At 39.9% G+C, this 23,299-nt stretch overlaps 2 protein-coding genes across 6 annotated transcripts in view; one reads left to right on the forward strand and one right to left on the reverse strand.

Annotated features, from left to right (window-relative positions):
- Nucleotides 1-1,326: 1,326 nt before the first annotated feature.
- c11h5orf49 (chromosome 11 C5orf49 homolog) lies at nt 1,327-6,097 on the forward strand. The gene is made up of 3 exons (XM_026347136.1): nt 1,327-1,525; nt 1,925-2,041; nt 4,577-6,097. The coding sequence occupies exons 1-3, from the start codon at nt 1,409-1,411 to the stop codon at nt 4,754-4,756; spliced, it is 414 nt and encodes a 137-aa protein (XP_026202921.1). The 5' UTR covers nt 1,327-1,408; the 3' UTR covers nt 4,757-6,097.
- Nucleotides 6,098-6,259: 162 nt separating this feature from the next.
- Nucleotides 6,260-23,299, reverse strand: part of adcy2b (adenylate cyclase 2b (brain)) — a 42,668-nt gene continuing 25,628 nt past the window's right edge. For 3 of the 5 annotated variants that reach the window (XM_026349283.1, XM_026349280.1, XM_026349284.1), the window contains 16 exons: nt 22,517-22,687; nt 22,378-22,418; nt 22,177-22,257; nt 21,618-21,687; nt 21,194-21,291; nt 20,471-20,555; nt 18,868-19,008; nt 17,480-17,632; nt 16,452-16,636; nt 14,708-14,792; nt 12,409-12,567; nt 9,298-9,444; nt 8,977-9,084; nt 7,447-7,561; nt 7,213-7,337; nt 6,260-7,128 (listed from right to left, as the gene is read on the reverse strand). In XM_026349283.1, the coding sequence (XP_026205068.1) occupies nt 6,976-7,128; nt 7,213-7,337; nt 7,447-7,561; nt 8,977-9,084; nt 9,298-9,444; nt 12,409-12,567; nt 14,708-14,792; nt 16,452-16,636; nt 17,480-17,632; nt 18,868-19,008; nt 20,471-20,555; nt 21,194-21,291; nt 21,618-21,687; nt 22,177-22,257; nt 22,378-22,418; nt 22,517-22,687 (1,917 nt within the window). In that variant the 3' untranslated portion in view covers nt 6,260-6,975. The remainder of the gene's footprint in view (nt 7,129-7,212; nt 7,338-7,446; nt 7,562-8,976; nt 9,085-9,297; nt 9,445-12,408; nt 12,568-14,707; nt 14,793-16,451; nt 16,637-17,479; nt 17,633-18,867; nt 19,009-20,470; nt 20,556-21,193; nt 21,292-21,617; nt 21,688-22,176; nt 22,258-22,377; nt 22,419-22,516; nt 22,688-23,299) is intronic. The other 2 variants (XM_026349281.1, XM_026349282.1) reach the window with 2 other exon arrangements.

The following is a 23,299-nucleotide window of genomic DNA, read 5'->3' on the forward strand; positions in this document are numbered from 1 at the left end:
TCTCTTCAATAACCCAGGACCACTGAATGTCTGAGCCCTGGCTTCATGTGGTTTCATAGCCGCAGTGACTTCCTGCCAAATAGCAATATACCATCTGAAATGTCAGCAGTAATTACTCCTGAGACAACCTCTAAAATCAAAGGTGGTGATGATGCCCCATCCCTCTTTCTCTCTCTCTCTCTCTGTCTGTCTTTCTCTATTTGCCCACATGTCCCTACTGCCCCTACGTCATTCTTGCTTGGAAACCTCTTGAACTGTGATGCTGAATCATTGGCAGTTGCATCAAAATCTGTGCTCCTCTGATCTCAGTGAGATTCAAGTGGTTCTGTGTGTGTTGTGGTCTGGGCTATGGCGCAGGGAATGATGTTCTATTATCGGCTCCCCCTGCCGCTCTGTTGCAATTACAGCGAACAATAACAGCAGGTGGGACTGGCACACACACACACACACACACACACACACACACACACACACACACACACACACACACACACACACACACACACACACACACACACACACACACAAACAGAGGAAAATAAGGTGTGTCACTATGTAACGGGTGAAGTCTCCTGAATGGAAAATGCTTACAGGTTAACTGCCATGTGGACAATGTAACTGTCTTTCCGGTCACTCTCACTGTGCAGGATACACAAACATCTTTCAGTGTGTGTGTGTGTGTGTGTGTGTGTGTGTGTGTGTGTGTGTGTGTGTGTGTATAAGTATACTTTTTCATTAAGGATATAGCACATTTTATATCTATTGTGAAGCAATATTCGCTCTACTGGATTCAATTTACCCAGATTAAGTTGAGGTGCTGCATCTGTGTGTTGCATACTGCTGAGGGAGTGGATGGTTACTTATACTTTATCTGGAGCCCTGGCAATTGAACTTTCACATCACCCATAACTGAACCGCAGATTCTTCGCTGTGCTTGAGGCAAAGTCTGTCCGGAGTTATAAATGGATTGTGCTGGCAGTGTTATGTAGCAGATGCAGTGAGGGACCTTCAAAGGGCCTTGGAGGGACGAGTGTTATTAGCATAAAGGAACATTGGTTGTAACTAACTTTGTTGACTCACATCAGTGTTGTAGCAGTGGAACAGTATCAGCTCACAGGCTACTCCAATGAATATTTTCCTTTTACCTTTATGAATGATTACTTAATCATCACTGGGACTATCTCAAAAATGATAAAAAAGAAAAAGACACATTGAGATGTTTAACTTAATAAACTTAATACATATGTAATATAATTTCTAATAAACAAAGAGTTCGTGAAGGCAGCATATCACACGTCAGCTGGAGCAGGTCGGTATCCTAGCAACCCCAAACGGCAGCGTCCCCTAGCTGGGGGGTTTCGCGTTTCTCAACTTTTAAAACTATTACTTTGAGAATAAAACCACCAAGATGGACGTGGTGCTAGAGGCAAAAAGCAAACCGCTGTCTACCTTGTCTGCCTTCAGTTACATCCCACCACGGCGAAAGGAAACGAAACAAATGTCCTACTTTAACAATGACTCTGAGGTAAAGCGTTGAAAATATTACGCTAAGTTTGTTGCTAACTGTGCGAAGCTAAAGCTAACTTTGCTGATCCCTCCAGCGTTAGTTTAACAACGGAGAGCTAAAAGTTAAGCTACACGGAATAAAGAAATATGTATCACCTGGCTTTATAGTTTAATATATTCTCATAGGTTTCTCATAGGTTTTCTACCAGACGTTAAGTCCCTAAATTATAGCCTTAAAGTCAGGAAATATTCTTGAAGTAGTCCTGCATATACAGGATATTCTGACTTAAATCAAAAGTCCTACAGATAGTGATTTGTTTTTGTTGTAGGAAACCCAGTGTTTCCAAAAAGTGTCAATAAGCTCCCCTGCTGCCACTGAGCTACTACTTTAAACACTTGTCTGTCTCATTATTGGTAGACCCCAGAAGTCTCCATGTATGACCAAGTGTACCACCAGGTCGAGGGTTATGATAAGAGACTGCACCGGGATGACAGAAAACACTATAAAGGAACAGGACTGAACATAAACAAAGAGGTGATTTTGGTTTATTTATTTGTAGAATTTGATTGATTTATTTTATAACGAGCCATGGAAGTCAGAACATGCAGTATCGGTGTCAAATGTAGGAAAAGAACAGAACTAAGCATTTAGTCTTAGAGATGCCACAACTCTTTAGATTCCCATTTGTAGGGACAGTATATATGCATAGCTAAAGCATGACAGCACACATGGGTGCCCCTGTGCTCAGGGGTTTAAAGCACCAAATTGCAGCATCGCTAGTTCTTGCCTGGTCATGGTGCTTTGTTGTAGGGCTGGCACTAACGATAGATTCCATTATCAATTGTTTGACCTGTTATTTATATTAATTGATTAGTATTTTTTAGTCTAATATCCAAATATACAGTTTATTATGTGATTACTCATTATCTTAATTGATGCTGATTAAGTTCGTTGAATGACTAATTGATGACTAATCTTTTGCTGTTGGCTATCTAATAAAGGCATTAAATGCCCGCAGAGACACAACCACAACTTTAGAGCTGACCTTCTTTTAACAATGGGTCCTTAGTGCACATTAACACAAGCACAGCACTTGCACAGCTGTTTTACAGTAAGGTGTGCTGCAAAACCAGGGTAATGAGTAGTTATGCAGATGAATTACAGCTAATGTCTTATTTTCCAGTAATGACGTCAGTGGACAATGCCTTATAGCACTGACCACCTACACACTTGGCAAACAGACCAGTGCATTATAAGCATACCTAATTCACTATCACGATCACTGTTTCCTGAACAGAAGCAGAGGGTCCTGCTTATTCTTGCAAACCTTCTACACTTCAGTGATACTGACAGTAATGCTTTTGGAGCAGAAAACTCAGTGAACTATGAAAATAAATTCTAAAAGATAGCATACAATAAAAATGTCTATGAACATTTTTTTCTTACAATGTGGTGACTGACATATATCTGTAAGTTTTATGACATTTGTTTATGGTTCTCTCTGAAGCCATTTTATCTCCAGAGAGCGATTCATGTCAAGAAAACGAGCTCACACTGAGTTTCTGGGTCACAGAAAGCAGATCGGTTGGTGAACAAAGCAGCCACATACACTGCTGAGTTTGTAATTACAGTGAGCTGAGTGGTTGGCTGTCAGTGATGGTGACAGTGCCTGATGAATTAGGACACTTCTGTTCCGGAATTCACATTTGAATATGAATTTAGAATTCTCTATTTATTCTATAAACTATTCAGAGGATAATACTAGTGTGTTATTTTCTGTTCCTATTCCCTCCAAAGCTCATAAAAATATAAACCCACCAGTGAATCTGCCACAACCAGAAACAAGTACTATCTGTTCTGAAGTCAGAGGAACTCGGTGTTCAAAAGTCTGTTGAAAAAGCTGAGACACAGCAATTCCTTGGGTTATACTGTGCAACACATATATCAGTTGTTCCTAATTTAACGTTATGGTGCTGCTAATAGTTGTTGGTGGCACCATTACATCTATTTGCAATGAAGGGATGAAATAACACTTAAGGCAGAGAGGAAGACAAACAATCACTTGTTCATTAGAGTTTTGGGAAAGTGCAGGTACCTTTTCTTCATCTGCAACATTTTGACTTTTTTTAATTTTTGCTGACGAGCTTTCAAATATTACATCATAACAGTGCGTTGGAACAGTAGAATATAGTGCCTGAAATGTGTACAGAGCACAAATATTGGGGCACAAATGGCTGATAAACTCAGTATGGCATCTGAAAATTGGGATCTACTGCTTCGTACAAATGATACAATAACCACATTCGACAAAAAATGACATGGCCATATCAACAAGCATGCCGTAGCATGGTCCCAGATGTAAACCAGTAAGGGCTAAGAGAATTGTGATTCTTTATTTGTAGGGGCAATTGAAATTATGCAGTTGATGTGTTAGATCACTGTTTGAATCTGCATCCACTGGTTCTAGTTTAAGAAGTACATGTATTCAAATCATATTAAACCTTTGTTCTGCCTTCACTATATAATATTATCTGAGTGCTTTTTTTGTGATTTTACTGCTAGCACTAGCAGTTCAAGATGGTGGTCTGATTGATGTGGCTGTGTTTCATTTTGTCTTATATTTTTAATTAAGGCAAATGCCTGCTAACGTACTACCATTCCTATCAGCCCGAGACTTTGTGTTTACTTAGTCCTAATTAGCCAACGTTAGAATGCTAACATGATCATTTCAGATGGTTAACATGGTAGGGATTAAACCTGCTGAGCAGCAGCATGTTAGTCATTATAAGAATGTTGCCATGCTGATGTTGGCATTTAGCTGTAGCACCACTATGCAGGTACAGACTCACAGAGCTGCTGGCCTGGTCAGAGACTCTTACACCATTTCTACAAAAGAAAAGGGTAAGAGGCGCTAAAGCAGGTATAATTCATGTATCATTAGCAAGAGCTGTGTATTTACTGCTACAATCTGTTTAACTGCTTGTGCCCATTATTCAGGCCAAACCTAGCACCAGTGTTTCTTTCTAGCATTGACCCATTATCTCTTATAACTGTACTGCTCATTCCTAGGAGAAGTCCAGAGATGTGGCAGTGCTCTCCTCTTCAGAGTATGGACGTCGTCCTGTTCCTGATCTCTATCAGCCTGGTCGTCAGTTTGCACATGTGGCTTGCATAAAAACAGAATTTTACATGAAAAACGGGATCATCTGGAATGTGGCAGAAGGATATGGATCAGTGGCCCCTATTTGAAAGTATGTCAGCATGAGATCAGCGTGTTTGTTCTCACCGTGACAGCTTTGAATAATAAACCAGTGTTGTAGTGTGTGCATGTAAGTTAGTTTTAGGTTAGTAATTAATAATAATTAATACATTTGGAAATGCTTGGGGACAGCCAAGTTGAAAGCACTAGGCGTTCAGGGTTCAGTGTCTTCCCCAGGGATACTTTTAAACCACCAACCCTGTGGTTCGTAGACAACTGCCCTGCCAACTGATCCACGGCCGTCCATGGCAATTAGCAAGACAGACATAAGAGAAAATATGGAAATTATGACATTTTCCAGGACGCTCAAGCTACATTTTCTAGTTCGAGGCTGAAATCACTCCATCAGGTACAAACAGTCTGTGAATATCTTCCAGTTAATGCAGCTGATATCAAGTCTCAGACACTCAGTGTTCAGATTTCTGTCTTCAGCACAATGGTTGTTTTTATTAATAGTAATTCAGTAAAGACACAGTAATAAAATAAGAGAAGGTCCAAGATTAATTAACCCCAAGCTGGAAAAGTTACAAAGATTCTTATTCATATCTGCCTCAGTGCAATGCCCGTGTTTGATCTCTCTTCTGTTCTTTCTGTGCATGACTAACCTCTTTTCATTTGCAACTTCTTGGATCTTCTTTTTGTTTAAAATTCTTAACTCATGCAACTGAGACCAGCCTCCTACATAATAGGATTTTTTGAGCACAGACAGCTCTCATCTGCTTCTGCCTTTGTGCTGAGGCAGAAATAGAATGTTTATTCTTAGAAAGAGCACAGTTTTAGTATCTGTTTGGTGTTAAACCTAAAGTGTTTAAGAGGATTAGGAGCTAATACACATTGCAGAGTTTCAAAAGCAGAAAGAGAAAAGAGCTGAGCGAAACAAAATGTTGTCATATAAATTGGTATTTGGTAAATAAAGCCTTTGCAAAACAATGGTTTCACACCTCAATCAGCAGATTCATCCTTAGAGGTTTCTGCTACACCCCACAGTCAGTTGTTACATCTTAGTGGCTTTCAGCTCAACAGCCTTTATTATAATTCCAAATTTGCTGTTGCAGGAATAATTTCTGTCCATATTAATCTATCTAATATCTAGTCTAATTTACAAGATAAATAAATTTATACATACATTTATATATACAATTTATACATTTATATTCTAATTACATTTTATTAAGTTGTGAATTCCTACAAAGTATTAACAGTCACATATTGTGGGAAATATGCTTATTTGTTTTCTGGTGCAGAGTAAGATGATGACCTCCCATAATGCAATACATGTACTGTACAGATGTATTACCAATGCATACTGGCCTGTTTGATGTCTACAGTAAATGCAGTTTCCAAAAGAAAACCTACGTAGTCTCTAATCATTCAGTATCACCAGTTTTGTGTTTGAAGTAGGCACTGAAACAAATACACAGTGGACATTAGTTTATATACAAATGTTTAATGAATAACAAAAAAATAAAATAAAATAAAATAAAAAATGGCAGTGAACATTTACACACATTGCTGTTGGTCTGGTTCCAGGTGAATTATAAAAAAAGGACTACTTTCCTGTTGAGTCCACCTACTTTTCAGTGGGACACAAATGCATCTCTAAAGCTATAAATATAATTCACAGGTTTTGGCAAACTACCCCATAACACTGGCTATTTGTTGGCATCAGCTTCTCTATATGACAATTAACTATTGAACATCCATTTGGATTAAAATGGAACAAACCAGCTCACAGTGCCAACCAGGCAGATAATAAAAAAACAAAACGAAAACACAGCTCGGCAGGCAGCTCAGTTTGCTCAAGTATAAGGCTCTGAAGCACTGCAACACTGTCATAGGTAATTAGCTCCACACCACTACTATTGTACAGATGGGTGACTGTGGTCCTTGAGAGCTGCTCCAATTTAGCACCTCTCTTTAGGCAGGCACTCCTTTACACATTGAAGAGACTTCTCGGCGCGTAGTCCTTGTTACACTTCAGATGTGAAAGCCATCCCAAGTGCAGCATTGAAGGACTGTGGCAAGCCAACTCGTTCCTGCTCTACATTGTGTTGCTAAGGACAAAAGTGGTTCTCGACAATTGTCTATCCATTGTACTGCTGTCTGCTGGTAATGGGTTTTATTTACGGAGCATGACAAATCACTTCTACGGCCACTTTGTGTGTGTGATTGTGTTCTCAAGTCAATTTGTTCAGTTAGTGTGGGATGCTCAAGGCATCACAGTCCCTTGTGACAGAGATCGGGACATCTCTGTGTGAACAAAGTAGGTCTTCAGATCTCCTTTGCCCTTCACGTTGATGATGCCGCGGCATGAACACATGTACCCTATTGTTGATAAGATATGACTTGTCTCCTCTGTTACCTGTGTGCAAAGAAAGACAAGTGACTAGAATACATTTACTACAACACCTTAGAACATGAACCTATATTTTTGAAGACATCCCACCTGTATTTTGCCCAGTACCCCAGTGGTCTCCATCCTGCTGGCCACATTCACACTGTTTCCCCAGATGTCGTACTGAGGTTTCTGGGCACCGATAACCCCTGCAATCACTGGCCCGTGGTTTATTCCTATTAAAAACAAAAATAAACTAAATAATCACTAACTCTAAATTGTAATGTGTTTAAAGAAAATGGTCATATTTGTGCACAAATGTATTCTGTGAAAAAAGGTTCTCACCAATTCTGAGTCTGAAGTCATTGAAGGAATGTTTGTTGATGACGTCTAACTTCCCAACAAGAGCAAACGCAAACTCCACCATTGTTCCAATGTGCATGTACTGTCTGTCATGTTCCTGAGAGGAATGCAGAGGGTGGTAGAATAAGATGAGGGTGCAGTAAATCATTTGGGATGACTGTAAATACATACTGTAAGACCACTGGTTAAATTCTGCAGTGGTTTTACTGTTACAGCTTTACTGCTGTATGAAGTCTGCATGTTCTAAAGAGAACATCACTCTCCACCAGTTAGGGTGAGTAATCAATCTGTGTTTGTGCTGATCGTTGCTAAACCCTGAAATACACATTTTCCAATCAGAGTTTAGCAACTGTGGTAGGCGTGGAAGGCCTGTCAGAATTTGCAATTCTGGACAAGATGAAGCACTGTGCATGAAGGAGGAGAAAAAAAAAGAGCAACAATCAGCAGTTAAAGAGTTTGGAGGGTGGTGTATTTTTTAATCACCTTTCCAAAGCTAAACCACTAGAGCAACGCTTCAAATTTCAGCATACCTTGTTAACCAGCTTACTACCTATAGTAGTGGTTCAGTAGACCAAGGGGCATACGATTAATTATACTGACTAAATAATTTTGTGGGTTTAGAGGTTACATCAGGAAGAACAGAAAGAATGCAGTTTTTCTGCCAGAGTTAACATTTTTTGCTAGCTAATTAGCTAGCTAGCGTAGCTGCCTGTCAGTTGTCATTTCAGCTGACAAAATCGACAGCTGGAATGAGCAGTCTGTGTGAAATCAAAGACCAGTTGTTTCGAAAATTACCATGGATTTTGAACGGTAGCTCTGCCAGTGTTATCATTATACTGTATGTGTTGCACTCAAATGAAAAGCTTGACAGGCATAGTGGGGGGAGGTTGAACAGCCAATCAAGCAGATTTTGTATTACGAAAAGAAAAGAAAAGAAAAGAAAAGAAAAGAAAAAAGAAACAAAAAGAAAAGAAAAACAACTGTTTGTTCCCATTTCTGAGTAATGATCTCATTTGCTACCAGTGACTGCAGAGATGCATTCACATGAGTGTTGTTGGGAATCGCTAATGCTTGCATGTTGCAGTATGAGTAGCACATTTAAGGAGCGACTCACACAAAGCATCCAAATGCATCTGGGCAGCAACAAATACTTTGATGCTGAAACTTCGTCCTGTTTTGTAAACATACATGAAAAATTAGTCAAAAGTTTACTAAATATGATCCCAGGCCTGCCAAACCTTTTTGGCAGCCTGAAATGGGGCGATCATGGACAAAAAGGCTCTTGTTCTTTGCCTGGCCCTCTAGTTTCACATATGAGCCCACGTGAAAGCTGATGGTGGGGGCTTCAGCCTCAACTGTGCCGCTCTGTATCGAATGTATCGAATGTGGAGGAAACATTAAACACTATTTGTGCTGTGTATGTCCAATATCTCACTGTGTAACATAATGAGGTCATGCAATATTTGCGTGTACATTGTGTGTTAAAATGAATGCATGTGTGCAAAAGCGTGCCTGTGCGCACTCTGGTCCTGGTGTCACATTGAGTCCAGTTGCAGCCATGTAGGTGCTACCAATGGTCTTTATCTTCTCCACTCCACTGAACTTAGGTTTGGACAGCAGCTGAGGACACATAAGGAACATGGTGCTTAAAATCACACGAAGAAGAGCTAGAATAAAACAAACTTTCAGCCAAATACTTGCACTTGCATCTCCTACTAGTTTGGAGCATAACAACCCAGCATGATTGCTTCTCCAAAAATCAGTAGGAAATGTTTTTTTTTTTTTCCCTGCTTTGTCAGACAGCGTAAATTCATCAATAGGACAGGAGTTTACCTCATCAAAGTCTGCTATGATCTCGTTGAGAAGACGGAGGCACTCCAGTCCTTCCTTATTGACATCAGACTCTGTATAAAACTCTTTGAAGTCTGGGATGGAGGCAAACATCACACACACCGACTCGTATGACTGATGATAAAGGTCCTGATAACGAAGCAAGAAGGAGACAAAAGCTGAATGTGTTGCATTGATTGAGCACTGGTGAAGGAAAGTGAAAGACAGGTAGTCTGCAGTTTCTCCACCACAGAAAGAAAATCTATGAGCCGTACACCTCACAGTGAGCAATGACACCGACTTCTTAAATAAATAAGATGAAACTTTAATCAGCTCCCTGGGGATGCTGGGTCACAGCACAGTACAGTAGTATCATTCATCACAACAAGACAGAGGTAAGAATAGAGCAAATGAGGGTATTGAATGCGTCCAAAACATTTACGTTACTGGAATTAATTAGGGTGAAATGTAGGAATGGCAAGTATGTTAAGCAAGTAGGTTATATCAGGAAATAGTAGCAGAGCAAGAACAATGACACAAAGTGTAATAACTGTGTGCGTTTCTTCACAACAGCCTCCAGTGAGTCCAACCTCATTCCAGTTACTAAACAAGCTTTTTGCACCAGCTTATCCAGCCACTTTACATGCTTCTGTATTTTGCTGCCTCCCCAGCAAACTGCAGCATAAAACAGCACACTTGCTACTGCAGTTTGATAAAACATCTGTAGCATCTTCCTGCAGATGTGTAATGACCTAAGCCGCCTTAAGAGGAAAAGACGCCTCTGCCCTTTATTTCACATCTGTGTGAAGTGACCAGTCCAACTTATTGTTCAGGTGCACACCTAGATATTTGTTGGCTGGCACCACTTCAGTGTTCGCACCACAATTGCTGACTGGATGAGGAGGAAGTTTAGACCTTTAAAAAATCCACTACCATTACCTTGGTTTTAGAGGTGTTCAGCAGGAGGCCTTTCCATTCCTGATACAAGCAACACTTGCACGGACATCGAGATGAAAGTTATATAAAGTTATATAGGATTTCACTTTTATTTAATGGTACTTATACCTCCATACATGAAATAATGTAGTACATACAAATATTGATAATTACTACCCAAATTTTATTTGAGTAAAAGTATTGGAACATGTGACTGGCAGGTGTTTCTTGTTACCTAGGGATGTGCTTGTTCAAACTAGAACTCTTGAAAAGTGACTACCCTAGGTTTTAGCCTTGGGTTTTACTTTGTTAAAAAGTATAAATCAACATGAAGGCCAGAGAGCTGTCTATTGAAGAAAAGCAAACCATTTGAAATCTGAGAACAGAGGGGCAAAAAATCAGAGGCATTGCAAAAACAATGGGCACAGTCAATACAACAATTTGGAATGTCCTGAAAAAGAAATAAACCACTAGTGTACTGAGCAGCATGCACAGAATGGGCGTTTCCAAGGAAAACAACAACAGCTGTACATGTATAAAATTTAGTAGAAACCACCATTAGAAAAATCTTTTTAAATACAGGAAATACAAGAAGACTAGTGGCTAATTTCAGGTTGTCTGACAGTTGACTCCAGAGCATCGAACTGAAATAACTAAAAGTTCACTCTGAATACCTTGAGATAGTCTGTTTTGACAGTCCATCAAAAAGAGCATTACAGTAGCCCAGTCTGCTGGATATGAATGCATGCATGAAAAGTCTGCTTGTGATAAGAAGCTCATACACTTGAATATGGTTTTCATGTGATAGAAAGTTGTCCAGTTTGTTATCAATACATTTGTTAAAGCTGAGATTAGCATCAATCAAGGTTCTTTACCTGTTCACTGCATTCTTAAAACAGTGAATCTTAATGGGAATGTACAATGTGTTTAAGGGGACAACCAGTGTTTCTGTCCTATTGTATTGAGTTATGTACACTGCTCAAAAAAAAATAAAATAAAGGGAACACATAATCATTTCAATGTAAGTCCAAGTTCATCCAGCAGACAACAGGTGACAAACTGACAACACATTAGAGGCAATTAGCAAGACAACCCCCTTAAAGGAATAAATATGCAGGTGGTGGCCACAGACCATTTCCCTGTCCTCATCCTTTCTGCCTTTTGATTTCTTTGTTACTTTTGCACTTTGCCAGTGTCTTCACCACTAGAGGTAGCATGAGGCAGTGTCTGCAACCCACAGACGCTGCTCAGGTACTTTCTGATGCACGATAATGCTAGGCTTCATATGGCTGGTGTGTGTCAGCAATTCCTGCTTGATGAAGGCATTGATGCTATGGACTGGCCTGCCCGTTCACCAGACCTGAATCCAATCGAGCACCTCTGGGACATCATGTCTCGTTCCATCCACCGAGGTCACGTCGCACCACAGAGTGTCCAGGAATTGACTGATGCCATGATCCAGGTCTGGGAGGTGATCTCTCAGGAGAACATCCGTCCTCTCATCAGGTCCATGCCCAGACGGTATAGGCAGTGAATACAGACAAGTGGAGGCCATACGCAATACTGAGCCTCATTTTAAATGGTCTTGAAGAATTTACACAGAGGTTGGATCAGCCTGTGACTTTTCCACTTTTATTTTGTGTATGATTCTGAATCCAGACCTCCATGGGATAAAAATTTTGATTTCCAGTGATCATTCTTAGGTTATTTTGTATTTTCAGCTAGAAGATTTCATTCATCGAGATCTAGGATGTGTTGTTTAAGTGTTCCCTTTATTTTTTTTGAGCAGTGTAGTTCCTGTTCAGGGGGGCTAGATCATCCAAGGACAGAGCAACATACAGTTGGTATCACTGGCATATGAAAGTATGATAGACTCTGTTTCCTAACAATTCTGCCTAGCAAAAACCTATATATGGATAAGATGAATCAAACATTGTTGCCCTCCTACATAACTGTCAAATCTGAATATATATTTTTAGAGACAAGAGAGATATGACATGTAAAAGAGTGAGATTTAGAGGTGGTTGGCAGGTTTCCCCATTTTCAGAAAGTTAAACTAAACCAAACTACAGACATTATGTTCTTCATGATAGCGTGTTTCAAACTATAAATTCATATACATAAAACAACAAAACATAAAGGAGAATTCCAACTCAACATACATATTAGGAAATTCACCTCATTTTTCCAGTTGCGTCCCAGAAAATGTTCAGCGACATGGGCAGGTAAAACGTTCTCCAGCAGAACCCTGTTGAGGTTCTCCATGGTTTCAATCTCCTCACACTCCCTCTTGAACTTGTCCCTCCACAGGAAGTCCAACCTACAGTAATATTCATTCTGTTACAGGAGGACACAGAGTAAAGAGACACCGGTGTCATTCACACCCAGCACTCCACTCCAAAGATACAACGCATAGGAGACTCCAAATTTGAAAAAAAAAAAAAAAAAAATTCTGCTATCTGGTTAATCAGAGAATCCGAAAATGTATGTATCTGCGTCAGCCCACATACTGTCCCGAAGCTATAGAAATTAGTCCACGCTATGAAAGCATTTCTTCGAAATAGGCTGCCTGTGTTTTTATAGGCTTTCTAGGAAATCCTAACCAACTGAAACTAAAGGGTGCTTGGTATGCATAGAAAATTAACGTCCCAATAAGATGACACAGAAACAGTGCTTGGAAGCTTTGCTATTACTGCTCAAGGAAATATTATGGAGATGGGTCTGATTTGCATACAAGATAGCAACTACTTCTTTGTTATTCATGCCAGAGGGAGTTCTGAACACATCCAAATATGCAGAGGTGGTAAGTAACATTTACTTAAGTACTGTGCTTAAGTACAATTTTAAGGTATATGTACCTTACTCGAGTATTTTTGTTACTTATACTCCACTACAAATCAGAGGAAAATACCGTACTTTACTCCATTACATTTATTAAAAATTTTTCGCAGAATGACATTTTTACAAAAATCATGATATAAAAGACTGCTGTATCAGCTCCACCTGAACTGTTCCACAGTCTCTAGTCACCAACACATTTTCACCTTTGAAAAATTAATCACAACATGACTTCTACATTTATGTTATCGCCAGCATCAAAGTTTAAATTGTTACACCATTTTCTTATTGAACTACTTTTACTTTTGTACTTTAAGTAACATTTAGAGGTTGTACAGTTACTTGAGCAGAGCTCAATATACTTGCACTTTTACTTAAGTATTGAGTCTGGTTTGTGTAGGGGTGCGTGTGGGAGCATGTGTTAGGATAGCAGTCTGGATGATCTATGCGTGCAGTAAAGGTTTTCCCCTTGAGATTAATGTATGGTGCCAATTTAGAAGCCTCCAACAACGATGGCCTCTACAGCTCTATGCTGCAATCGGGTACTATAGTGTTGATAGCCTGAGGCTGAAATAGAAATATAGACTAGCTTCCAGCCCTCTAAGGATCGTTGTCTGACCCATTTATGCATGTATACATATGTGTATGTACAGTTTGAGCACTAGTTTCACTAGTGAAGACAGGAACTCCAGTACCTCCAGGAGAATAGAAACTAGGCCAGAAGGAACTCATCTCATTCCAGATGCCATTTAGAAACTAGCTAAGAAGGCTGCAAATGAGCTTTGCTCCATCATGCATCTGTTCTACAGGGATGAATTCCAGATGACTTAATTCTCCTAACCTTCTTTCTCCTCCTTCAAACTAAATGGCTGGGAATGGGCTCATTAGGGGTGACAATGATAATTTAGCAAGGCAAATTTATTAAAAGAAGGCTGAAGGCATACAAAAAAATTTATGCTCTTAGAAACTGTACCCTCACTTCCAGCACCAGCTTTCGTACATATCTGCCAAGGGCCGTGAGTAAGGTCACTCTAAACACCTTTGACGTGCTTCCATAAAAATTAGGATAACTGATGAATTATTTTACTGCATTACTTTAAACCCAAACAGCATCTGGCAGTGCAAACCCTCTAAAGCCCCTGATAGGAGCCTGGACCACGACATGACAGTAACAAAGAGTTTCCAAAACAAATGCCTGCTGGTGGCAGTGACCCAGAATGAGAACAACACATGGACGTGTTTGCACCAACTGTGGCTCTCAGGGAACACCCCAGTTTTGGGTACAGAAACTCTTTCGGTCCAGGACATCTGTTTTGGGGTCAGATATGATGGATGGTATCCTCAAAATAGATAAAACATGAATACCAAATCTGTGTCAGCTGAGATTAGCTTTCATATGAAGTGAACGCAGATGAGATGGAGGCAGTGCAGCTGGACAAGTCATCTGAAGATAGCATGTTGAGCCACATCCTTTAACACAGGTTCATATGCTGGAAAGGCGTAACCAGAATTTTAAATTAACTCGTATTTCGCTCATCCTCTGAAAAAGGCAGGTTAGAAAATGTAGGCTATAACTGCACTAGTGTATACTGTAAATCATATGTAGCATTGTGGTGGCCAGCTTAAGAATCCTACTGACCTGCCTGGCTAGAACCAGTAGGGTGATGAAAAAGATGAAAAGAGAGACAGAACCCATTGTCTTTAGATCTTTCAGGACTCCTGGTCTGTCGAAAGAGAGGGAGAGAGAGATAATACAGTTAACATGTTGATCATCCGTTGTCAAAATGTTACAGTAATACTTCATAATCAACAAATGCCATCAAAAAATAGAAATGACCAATAAACTGATCCGACTAAGAAGAAATGTTTATGTATCAACAACCCCGACATATCCTATTCCTCTGTGCCACAGAGCTCTGAACCGGCTGAACATAGTCAGCACCCAATTCACTATTTTACTACTATACCAAGCTGTTCTATGGAATTATTTAGACTTATCAAAAAATAAGACCATTCATATTTGTGACCCATTCTAAAAGATTTGCATCTCTGGTAGTGATAATGGAGGATGGGACTGGGTGCCACAGACAGAGTAGGGAGATGGGCAAACTGTTGTTTGGCTTTGCTATTTCTATGGGGAGTGCTAACGGTAAGAAAACCATGGAACAACATCTACCTTATTTTCAAAAGAACATAGTGATTTTGACACGCTGTACCCCTTTATTGTTATCACTGGATGACTGCCAGCTACGTGATTTTACAGCCGCCCTGACAAACATCTGTTTAAATAAATTTTCATACATTATGGAAATTAACTTATATTCTTCAAGAAGCATGTCTGGTTCGGTCACTTACTGTATTGTGTTCTCCTGTGGTAAAGCACAGGCTGATTATTTTAAAGGCTGAGCATTACTGTGTGACAATTATGTAAATTTGACAACACTGCAGCAGACACAGTGTTCACTGGGATATATTAACTGTGACACGCTGTGCTGTATTTAAATGAATGGAATTAAATATCTCCCTAGAGTGTAGGAAGAGCACATTCAAACGTGGTTAAAAATCACTGGCATGGTCCTGTCAATGAGGTACCGCACATTACAGGGACCACTGAAACTAAAATCTCCTCTACATCACATGCTTTGCATGTATCAACTTGCTTTTACTGGTGTACAAACACTAATTAGAGTGACGCTACTTAAAGCACACTGACCAAACTGTAATGAGACAACTTTATGCCATGAATTCATTATCAGAACTAGGACTGTAAAATACATCTTTCAAGGTAATGGAGTGGAAATTAATGCTTGTCAAGAAATAAAAGAGATTTATTAGACAGTGCTTGTTTTTTTCCTTTTCATTTAGCACTGTGCTTATTTATATATATCCCAGCGCTATGGCAACAACAATACGTTCTCCGTGCTAATAAAGCCAAGGTGAGAAAGAGAGAGAAAAAAAAGTGTTTTTCACCTGTCTCTCTTACTGCCCCGAAAACTTTTTGCATGATGGATTTTTTTTTCAGCAGTGAAACTCTGGCTGTCAGTCAAATGTGAAAAACGAATTCTGCTCCATCAACATAGACTGCTGTATCTCATCCTGCCACTCATCATCCTCCTCTCCAGGGGTTACACTTGATCGGCAGGCATATGGGATATTGCTACCTCAGCGCTAGTCTTTCCTACAGGACCTGGGTCTAGCAGTGTCATTAATCATTTTAATAGGCTGTGCTCAACTGGCGTGAGGAGGCTGCAGGGTCAGAGGGTTTCAGACAGATAGGATTGACCTTAAGTGGGCCTAATAATAGGTTTATTATTGCCTAGATTAGGAAGTAGAGAGGGTGACTGACTGAAAAGGGGTGTGTGTGTGTGTAAGCCTGCAGGTACCTATCCAGGTTATCAGTGGGGTACGGTGCTTTGCTAAAACCATCCAGCAGTAAGGCGTGTGTCTGGAGGATGATAATGTTGTAAATCACCACGGCAACCAGCATCACCACCATCTTCAGCTCATAGTTGATCCTCAGGAACACTGAGCACGACACTAGGCCCAGGATACAGCAGTAGATGAAGTACTAGAGAGAGAAAGTGAGAAAAGGACGATGGTTAAAGAAACTTTTCTATAGAATTGAAGAAGAGTGGGACCTGGAACTATGCTTTTTGTGAGAGCTGTATCATACTCAATGTCTATATCAAGCTATAACGGGATGTGATCATGTTTGTTGTGTTATATGCGTTCAGTAAATGTGCTGCTCTAACAGGGATGACTCAGCCTCCATATAGTTTTGAAGCAAGAACAGAACTAGAGTTTGCATACTGACACCAGAATATGTCAATATTCTTATACAACAAACACGCTGTGTTTATGTAACAGCAAGCAGTGAAACTAATGGTAAACGAATGACTACAACCACAATTACTGAGACTAAACAGGACAATGAGGCTTTAATCATTTCCCCGTGTGTCTGATAACATGGCACAGCTGATGACTCAAATACACACCTTGGTTTCCCTAATCTGTCTTTTCTAAAACAATGTCGACCTTACAGATTTGAAACAGCCACACAAAGTTTCCTTGTGAAACTGGAGAAAGGCTGAATGGTTGTGTGTTGGAATTTTTTTTTCTTTTGTGGTAAAGAGATGTATTTGTGTAACAGTGATCACTGGCAGATGTTTATTCAGTAAATGCTTAAGCACTGGGATCATTCCCACACAGGATCTGTGTATTTGAAGTTCCACTATGTAACTTTTTCAAATATTTTTCTTTTACTAGAATGTTGCTACAAAACCTATATGATGTGGCTGATGATATGTTATTTCTGCTTGATTCGTAGGTTTTTTATTTAACATGTTTATTTACTCTTATATATGTATTGCCTTTGCAGCCTGTGTTGTTAAACTCTCACTATTCAACTTACTGGCAAATAAAATTTGTTTTGATTTGTATTTAGTTCCAGGTAGTCCAACAGGCTGGTATTAGTTAGATTCACAGGTGGAGTAGTTAACGCGGCTTCAGGTGGAGTAGCTGTCAGGATGTCCTCCGTATCTCCTCCAGAATCCTCCATAAAGAACTGACGAACAGAACAGAAAGAATAGTTTGACTTGATGCTGAAACATCACAGCAACAAGACTCGGTTAGATTATGTTTGTGGTGTAATGATTCACCCAGGGGACAAGAGCTACTGTTCATGTAGCTGAGTGTGGTGACATATACCAAATTATATTATTAGTTGTTGGGATAACTTGCTTTCTTAATCTGTTTACGGGGGATCAATGATGATGTGCAGAGGTGGCGTTGGATATACAACACAGCATCATGTTACAGTACTGTAGTCACGTTACAGGCCATTATTACTTTATGATATGAAAGTTAGTAAATCCACAAAAATGCATTTTGCAAACAACGTCAAATGCTCTGGTGAGACTGGCTCTCATAAGGGCTACCCTGAGAAACTAACGCCAACAGTTCATTAAAGTTCCCAGTTTCTGAAACAGCCAATTAACAGGACCCTACATTAGAGCCCATGCCTGTGCTTCTCAGAGCTCAAGCAGCAGAAGCATCAACATCATGAGCTGTTCAGAGGAGACTGTGTGAAACCACTAATCCACTAGTGAGGGAGAAAGAACTGCTCGAGCCAAGAAAAACAAGAAATGGAAATCTGTACTTTGGTCTGATGAGTCCAAATTTAAGTGGCTCCAACCACCGTGTCTCCTAAAAATGATATTTCTATGCAACTAAACTGCAAGTACACACAGGCTTCTTATTTGAATGAATGAATGACTCGCAACAATTATAAATGGAAGCAAATTGCAAAGCATTGGTTGGGGTGCACTCTTATTGGTTCTTTTTAGTTGCATCTAAAATATGTCAAATTACAGTATTTAAGTGTATTAAGTGCTGTACTGCAAGATTCAATATTTTGACAGGAAAGGAAACTGGTTGATGAACATCAGATGTTTAGGCAGAAATGGATCAGTATCAACATATGCAACTTGCCATTTATATTAATAAACTGTTATTGTCAACATGTTGTTGTAACAGACAATGTAACCTAGTTGAAATTATGCTTCCCAAAAAAACCTTTAATTTATGTTTGCGATTTAACTGAATAAGGATGTAATTTTTAGGAGTCAGGTTTGTAGCTATATGTGTGGCTCCCACATGGAGAAGCAGGTGTGATGTCATGGTTAGGGTTAGCACTTATTCCGAATTGAAGGCACCCAACCAGCATGGCTACCACGATATGTTATGAACATATGAACCAGACAAACCACGTTTTCAACATTTTCAAACATCTCTTCTCACCATGTTGAAAATGGCCATCACCAGTATGAGAGCAGTGGTTGTCATGGTGAGAACCAGTCGTAGCCAGGGGTTATTGGTGACGATGAAGCGGGAGGAAGTGGGGAACCAGGTTAGAGAGCAGAAGGAACCCTTTCTTCCCTGCTGTGAATGCAAAGAAATAGCGGGAATGAAAATAGAGTGCGAAGCAGTGGAAAAAAACATATTAAACAAGTCACAGTTACAGTAAATGTCTAATTCTTCCTGCTCATGCTACTAGAAAACTGCCATCTTCTAGTGGCTTCTTCCGCTTTGATCTTGTGACTTAGAAATAGAAAGAACACTGGGATGGTAAAATGTTATTAATGTAGCTCAGTCTCGATGATCCTCTGAATAAGCAACTTTCAACACCTCCATCATTTTAGAGTTCTCCTGGAATTCGTCAAGTTCCTATCTGAAGTCTTTTTTAAGTGCATATTAGTGCGACCATTTATTCATGTTTCTCACTTTTCAGAACATCGTGTTCATATTTGACTCTGAACTATTTTAACAGGTATTGAGTTCTTGTCTTTGTGATTGTAGAAACTGAACAAGGGTTCAGATTTTCCTTTTCTGACTCTGATTGCCAGAGTGCATTTCACATCTTTCTTCGGGTCTTACCTATTTTCTGTTGTGATTACGGTGCAGTGTTCTCTTAGCAACAGCTGAGCACATTTGACTTGAGAAGACATTTTCCAAGAAATGTGTTTGATCACAATAACCATGTAATACGCTCTTTCACAGATGAACAGAGCATATCCTTTAACTACAATATGCCCCATTAATAATGACTTACAAAAACTCAGCCAGGCGCATGGAGCTAACACACACACACACAGTATTTACACACATTGAGGCCTCTCATTTAATTATATGCTCAGTGATCACAGTAGCTTTTATTGAGAACATATTGAAGAAGCTAGCATGTGGGTCAGAACAAAGCTAAATTTAATAATAACCTCCTGTTAATTAGAAGTGACCCACTTACTATGTGTTAACACTCTTGAGAAGCAAAAAAAAGCAAGATGGGTTCTTCAGGGAGAAATCATGTATTAATTGTCCATGTAAAACATTTGAAAGGCAGCTGTAGTAGCTCAGAAATAATAGCCATCCCTCTACTTGTGCTGTGTGACAAACAGCAGCAGCAACAGGATGAATGGAGGTATAAAAGAGAGAGGTTCAGCAGGAAGAGTCTCATTAGAAATGTTTGTCTTTTTCATAGAAAAATAATAATGGATGGTTCAGGTTAGGTAATGCTGCCAGCAAATACAGCCGCAATGCAATGTTAATCAGGAAACAGGCTGATGTTTCTGCAGTTTCAGGAAAAAATGGGGCTGCTTGTGTTGTTGGACTCTGTGGGAATAAATCTGGTGATGGAGGAGATGGTTTTAATAGCAGCTTCAAGGTTGAACATCAAACCGCTGAGATAATCATCACATCAATAATTGATTAAAACAACACCATTAATATGAAACAATAACCAAGGTACAAAAGAAAAAGAAACACACACAAACACACACACACACACACACACACATATATAAAATATCTAAAGATAAGGACGAAAAGAAAATCAATGCAAACCAACCAGAATGTGACCAGCGAAGCAAAGGAGCAGGATCAAAGCCAACAGCAGGAATGTCAGGCCAAAGGAGATCCCCAGCACAGCAGTTCTGCAACACACACACACACACACACACACATACAAATTACTCTAAACTCTTCTGGCACCTCTTGGCTCTCTGCAGTACCATCCAGAGCAATAAAAGTAATGAAGCTCCTCCTGTATTCTACGCCTGAATCATGGTGAATTGTTACACTAGCAGTAGCGTTTGTGAAGTTATGTTTGTGTATCGGTTTTTCTAAGGAAGAACACAGTATGTCTCGTTTGATGCTTTCTGCCATACAACACGTGATGTCACCTTTAAATGTGTGTAATGCTGCGACAACCAGAGCACAGATAGAGAGAGGTGAATTAGAAAATCAATGGCCTCTCAGATGCTGAATTACACCTTTGGCTCCCAGATGCAGTAAATTAGCATGACCGTGAATTTCTTTCCTCGCTATTAAAGAGACGCCACACTTTGATTCACCTGATCTATAATCACTAGGAGACATGATGCTCTTTCATTTCCATCTGCTTTTTAGCATTCTGCCTCCTGCTCCCCTGGCTCTTTCGATTCAGCCTGGTCTTGTTGATGAGACAGCTGGCGTCAAATGGCTTTTTCACATCAACCTGCTGCCACAGCTGGAGTTGGCTGATGCTACAGGGAGTGTGCAGTGTAAATCTTACGAAGGAGTGCAAACTTACTTGGGCAGGACGAGGACCTGCACTATGAATATGCAGCAGAATATTAGGCAGGCGCAGGTGACATAGTACTTGAAGGCTGGTAAGGTTGTGGATCTGTACTGTTGAGAGAAGATGAAGCAGAGAAGAGGAAAATCTGGTGCAACATTACGCGGCTGTGGTACACAGGAGCAGGCAGACTCAACATTAACACAGAACCGGCACCATATAGAAATATACATGACTACTATGTGGAATGTAGAAAGTAGATGGCACAAAACAAGATAATCTGTAAATGTTTAACATAAACTATACAGTAGATAACCATTGTCCTACATGATGCAGGTTGTACCCTTAATGGCCTCTGTTTCACGGATACCCACACAATGCCATTGATGTGTTCCTCCAGCAAACAAAGCTGGCAGGTGTTTTGTATGCATTCGCCTACCTCCTTCTCTAGAGCTTTGTTGTGAAAGAACAATGAAATCCTCTGGATGTCCTCAGACTTCAGCCACTGTCTGGGGACAGAAGCGAAACAGACAGATTCAGACAGTAGACAGAACCAGGCTCGGCAATATTGAAACATTTGAAACATGCAAAGACAACACCGCTTTCTTTAGAAAGTAAAGAAAGAACGAACGAGAGCTTTAAACACTAACTACAGAGAAGTGAATATGCCCAGATGAACTGTTTTGGGCATTAATAACATGAACACTTGGAAAAGATTTCAGAATTGCAATTACAGTACAACACAGCAAATAACTGTAATTTATTTAAAAATTGCAAGATAAAACAAGATCAAACAGTGTGGTTAGGTGCTCAGTGCAACCACACTGCAATTTTGACACTGACTGACATTTCTTGAGAAACTTCGAGAACAGAAAAGTCTTAAAGATGCGTTTTCTGACTCAAGATGTTGATTTGTATCTCTTCTACCTTCCTACAATTATCTGAAGAGAACGTGCATGATTTGTGAGTGTGCAATGTGGCACAGACACAGTGCTTACTTCTGTGAGTTGATCCCATCAATGGTGCGAATCATTCTCTCATTGAGTTCCTCTTCAAACCTCCTCCTCTGAGATTTTGACCTACAGTTGAAGAGGGAGCAGGACGCATTTAAACATGGAGATACAATAAACACACTCCCTCATACAGTAAGTGATAAAGATTACACGTGTCATGATTATTGAGCCTTGCTGCTAGCTCACCTTTCCCGTCTCTGGAAGTGGTACTGCCCCATTGGAACATCCTGAAACAAGTGTCACACCATAAATAGTTCTACCTAAAAGCAATTCATATCTGCCTCTATTTGTGCATATGAGCTGCAGAGTGTTGCACTGCACTCACAGTAGTGTTGATCTTGTCTGTCGTCATGCTTTCTCGATGGTGGAGGTTGGCAAAGGGTTTTGCTGCTCCCCACGACTCCAGGTAACGAGTCATTCTGACAGACGCTCTCATCTTTCCTCCATCCAGAGAAGGACGGGAGCGTACACCGAGCAAAGGGCTGTGCCGCTCAGTCTAGGAAAATCAACAGTTAAGAAAAAAAAATAGACACAAAACATCATTAACATCATGTTATGACTGAGTTGTCGACTATTATATATATATATATATATATATATATATATATATATATATATATACCATATATATACTGTATAACCTATACACTTGTACAATGCATCTTGTGCCCACTGATGTACAAACCCTACTTCCGGAAAAAGCTGGAGTATATACTACTACTACTACTACTGTAGTACTACTACAAAGTGTCTGATAGTCCAGCTGTCAATGTGCGGAAAGTGAAAGGACAAGGCTCTTTGAGAATGGTGTTCAATCGACAGCTCTTGACATCTGTGACTGGCCTGTTAGTGTTTTCAGATACTGCTTCTCTCCTCAAACAGAACTCTAATTTACATCTGACAGAAACACTGCCCCACACAAAGCCAGACAGCAGTTCTTTCAAGACGGAGTGGATAATTCAGTTTTCATAAGTAGAATAAGGTAAAGATGACAACCCCACACCTTTGTGGATTTATGTTAATTGCGGATAGCAGTAGGTACTGATTTAACAAGGTACAAAAGGCTATGATAATTTGAACAAACACTGTCCATATTGGCTGCATTCGT

The sequence above is a fragment of the Anabas testudineus genome, chromosome 11, assembly GCF_900324465.2.
Source record: "Anabas testudineus chromosome 11, fAnaTes1.2, whole genome shotgun sequence".
In the NCBI taxonomy this organism is placed as follows: Eukaryota; Metazoa; Chordata; class Actinopteri; order Anabantiformes; family Anabantidae; genus Anabas; species Anabas testudineus.